Consider the following 3,862-nt stretch of genomic DNA (forward strand, 5'->3'; position numbering starts at 1 on the left):
GATGGTTGTGAGCCACCATGTGGTTGCTGGGATTTGAACTCCAGACCTTCGGAAGAGCAGTCGGGTGCTCTTACCCACTGAGCCATCTCACCAGCCCGGGTCCTCACTCTTACTTCGGTGTATTTGGGGGATCGTAGCACATGTAGCATCAGCGAGAATTTCAGGAGTTGGTTCTCTCCCTCCATCGGGTCTCCCACAGGCTGTCGGCTTGGCTGCAAGTGCTATTTTCTCACCAGCTGTGCCTGCAGCCTTGTGCCTTCTCTGTCGATGCTCCTGGGAGGGTGAGGAGGAGGTCAGGAATGGTCACTCGGGCTCTCAGCGGCCTCCAGAGCCCTCTCTGAAGGAAGCTAACTTCCTCAGCAGCTTCTCATCCTACCCAGGCCGTCACACTTCACACACTCATTCCCACCTCTCTGCCTCCCTCCTTCTCCACAGTCATTGCTGTTTGTGTGAAGGAGGAGCACCAGGACATCCCCTCGCCTGACAGGTCACCCAGTCCACAGCTGCCTCTCCCCATTGAGAGAATCAAGCAGGAGAGAGACAACTGAGACTTCACTGGCATCAGCCTGGACCCTAACTGAAGCCAAGCCTGGTCATGGAGCAGAGAGGAGGCCCAGCTTTAGTGCTGTGCAGCGAATGGACAGCCTGGTGTTCCAGGGCCACTTCTGCCCTCTGGCTGGCACACTCATTGCACCCTCAGCACACTGGAAAACTAGACTGGTTCCCATGTGTCTACCCAGGCAAGTGGTAGAAGTAAGGTTACAGAGCAGTGGGTGGGCAGCCCAGGCTGACACTGGGTGATGACGGAGCCACCTCTGCCCAAAATAAATTGAGGGTCTTGTACCTCCTAGGGGCACCCAGCACCGCGGATGTCCCAGGGGCCCCACTGTGGCAGGGAATTGACCAAGGTAGTGGGCTCGAGAGATTTAGGTTTGGGCCTTGACCTCAGGGATGGCAAGAACACAGACTTCCTTTCTTAGAAGGGACAGCTGGGAAGATGTACAGAGACCTGTGCCCCTAAGGGAGACTCAGGCCAGGCTACTCGCTGTCGGGTACAGGATCAGACAGTAGTTTGGCCCATGCAGTCGGGGGTCCTGCCTGAGACAGTCCTCTAGTGCGGGGCTTGGGCTGACCTAACATTCCCCCTCCCTGTCTGGTTAGCCCAGCCACTGCTTACCTCGGCGTCATTACAGCGTCTGACCTTTGGTTTTCCCACTTGGACACATTTTTGCTTTATTTTTGAGAGAGGGTCTGTGTAGTACTGGACACATGTTTTGTTTTATTTTTGAGAGAGGGTCTGGAACTTGGTATGCAGCCCATGCTGACTTTAAACCAATAAGGATTCCCCTGCCTCTGCCTCCCAGGGGCTGGGGTTAAAGCTGTGCACCCAGCCCCCGGCTAGACACTTTGGAACTGGTGGCCTGGCCCTCCAGGATCATCCTGAACAGCCCTGGGGCTCCTGCAGTGCCCCCGTGTCTGACTTGGGATTTGGACAGAAGCAGTGAAGCCAGCGGCTCCCTGTGGCTGTGCTGCATGGCCATCTCTGGGCCTACACCGGTCAAGTCTCATTCATCCCTGAGGGGAGATGTGAGTGGCCAGTCATCACGGACTGGGCAAGTTCTGAGAGAAGTTGGTCTTGATCTGTCTGCTAAAGATAGCCCACCCTGGGCAGAATCTAGGCCATGAAAGAGGCCTTTGCTTGCCTGCTCTCCTCAAAGGGAAGAAGATGAAAGTCCACAGTAAAAGGCAAGTTCAGTCCCCAGCACCCCACACAGTGCCTCACAGCACCTGTATTGTGAGCTCTAGGGGAGCTGGACCTCTGGTTTCCATGGATACAAATGTGCACAGCCTTCAACATAATGAAAAATAAAATCTTTGAAGAAAACAATGAGATGATCTCAGATATGTGGGCCTCGGCCTCTAGGAGCGGACATTGGGAGGAAAGTGGCCCAGGTGTGCCTTTACATAGACGTCTTGATCATGAGATCCCCTGACAGAAGAGGGTACAGCTGGATGTTTGCCCTTCATCCCAGGCTGCCTGGCCCCCCAGACTCCCCTTCCTGTCACCAATGAGTGAAGGGAGGCTGTGGGCTCATTGTTCAGTTAGAACAGAAACGGGCTCTCATACAGCCTAAGCCAACCTCGACTTCTGATCTCCCTCTTCCTGAAGGCGGGGGTAGGGGGGTGGGGGTGGGGTTACAGATGTGTGCTACCACAGCTCTATGAGACAAGTCCCTTGCTAAAGGCAAATTTGCAGGGTATATTCTGACATGCCACTTGAGCGTGAAGTGTGAAGACAGTTACTATACAAAGGGAAAAACAAAGTCTGCCGTCTGTCTCCGTAACCATATCTGTATTGTAGTTAATGGTTCTTGGAGCTCACCTGTCCCGAGTTCCAACCCTGGCACCAAGTTGGAGTAGCAGTGTTGGTGAAATTAAGAAATGCACATAGCTGATGTTAACGGGTCAGAGTTGTCTCACTAGGTAGCTCAGGCTGGCCTTGAGCTCAACCTTGCCTCAGTTTCAAAAGTTGTAGGACAAAGCCTCATGCTGTGAGTTCTGTGGGTTTTGACATCAAGCCTAGATCTCTAGAAGCCAGTACCCAGCTTGCCCTTGGGTGGGAACTAAAGTTCTTAGAGTCTTAGCACTTGAGTTGCTGGCTGGCATCATTCTTCCTTCCACATACTGTACTTCCTCCCCTGGAGGCTTGTGGTGACCATTAGACCAAGTCTCAACATTTCAGGAGCCCACTCTTTGCTTCTCAGCCTTCTGCAGACCCAGTCTTAACCAACCTTCCACGCTAGAATCTTGGCTACTACGCACTGGGATGATAATTCTTTAAGACTTATTTATATGAGTATTATTGCTATCTTCAGACACCAGAAGAGGGCATCAGATCCCATTACAGATGGTTGTGAGTCACCATTCAGTTGCTGGTAATGAACTCTGGGCCTCTGGAAGAGCAGTCAGTGCTCTTGACCCCTGAGCCGTCTCTCCAGCCTGCTACTTCATTTCAGATCTTGGCTTCATTCCCAGATGTGAACCAGGAAGGCTGAAGATACAAAGTGTTTGCTTAGGTGCACAGGATAAGTGACGGGTGGTACTGAGCCTGGGTTCATCTGCAGTCACCACGGTTGCTAGGACACTCCTTACTATACCTTTCATGGACCACATACCAAGCTTGCTGGGCTTTGTGTGGAGTGCCAGAACACAGTGAGTGTGGCCTGGCCTTCCTCCAGGCACTGGTGGTAGGGAATATCCCTGGAGCGCCATCCTCTGTCTGCCCCAGGGGATGTGGATATTGACCTCGGCTCAGGGTATGAGCTCTGAGGAGCCCTCAGCACACACTTGGGAGGGGTACAGTGGGTGTGGGATGGCGGGGCAGTTGAATGGGTAAAGACACTCAGCACAAAACTGAGGACCTGGGTTTGATCCCTGGGACCCTCATAGGGGGTGGAGAAAATGACTCCCTTGGGCTGTGCTCAAACCTTCTCATGCACACCATGACATGACACATGCACCAGCACACACAGAGATAAATGTGAAAAATACATGTAAATACGAAGAGCAAGGGGGCAGGAGAGACAGCTCAGTGACTAAGAGCACTGGCTGCTCTTCCAGAGGATCCAGGTTCACATTCGAGCAACCACATGGTAACTCACAGCTGTCTGTAATCCCAGTTCCAGAGGATTTGAAACCCTCACACAGACTTAGATGGAGGCAGAACACCAAAGTAAATAAAATTTTATGCCGGGTGTGGTGGCGCAACGCCTTTAATCCCAGCACTCGGGAGGCAGAGGCAGGTGGATTTCTGAGTTCAAGGCCAGCCTGGTCTACAAAGTGAGTTCCAGGACAGCCAGGG

The 3,862-nt window shown here is 52.8% G+C and overlaps 2 protein-coding genes across 3 annotated transcripts in view; one reads left to right on the forward strand and one right to left on the reverse strand.

The window, feature by feature from the left end:
* Positions 1 to 1,885, forward strand: part of L3mbtl2 (L3MBTL histone methyl-lysine binding protein 2) — a 19,112-nt gene extending 17,227 nt beyond the window's left edge. The window contains exon 17 of one of the 2 annotated variants that reach the window (XM_021216179.1): positions 436 to 1,885. In XM_021216179.1, the coding sequence (XP_021071838.1) occupies positions 436 to 548 (113 nt within the window). In that variant the 3' untranslated portion in view covers positions 549 to 1,885. The remainder of the gene's footprint in view (positions 1 to 435) is intronic. The other variant, XM_021216178.2, reaches the window with a different exon arrangement.
* Positions 35 to 3,862, reverse strand: part of Chadl (chondroadherin like) — a 12,776-nt gene continuing 8,948 nt past the window's right edge. The window contains exon 6 of the mRNA XM_029548155.1: positions 35 to 273. The gene's annotated coding sequence lies outside the window, so the exon portion shown is untranslated. The remainder of the gene's footprint in view (positions 274 to 3,862) is intronic.

Source organism: Mus pahari, chromosome 17 (genome assembly GCF_900095145.1).
Source record: "Mus pahari chromosome 17, PAHARI_EIJ_v1.1, whole genome shotgun sequence".
Taxonomy (NCBI): Eukaryota; Metazoa; Chordata; class Mammalia; order Rodentia; family Muridae; genus Mus; species Mus pahari.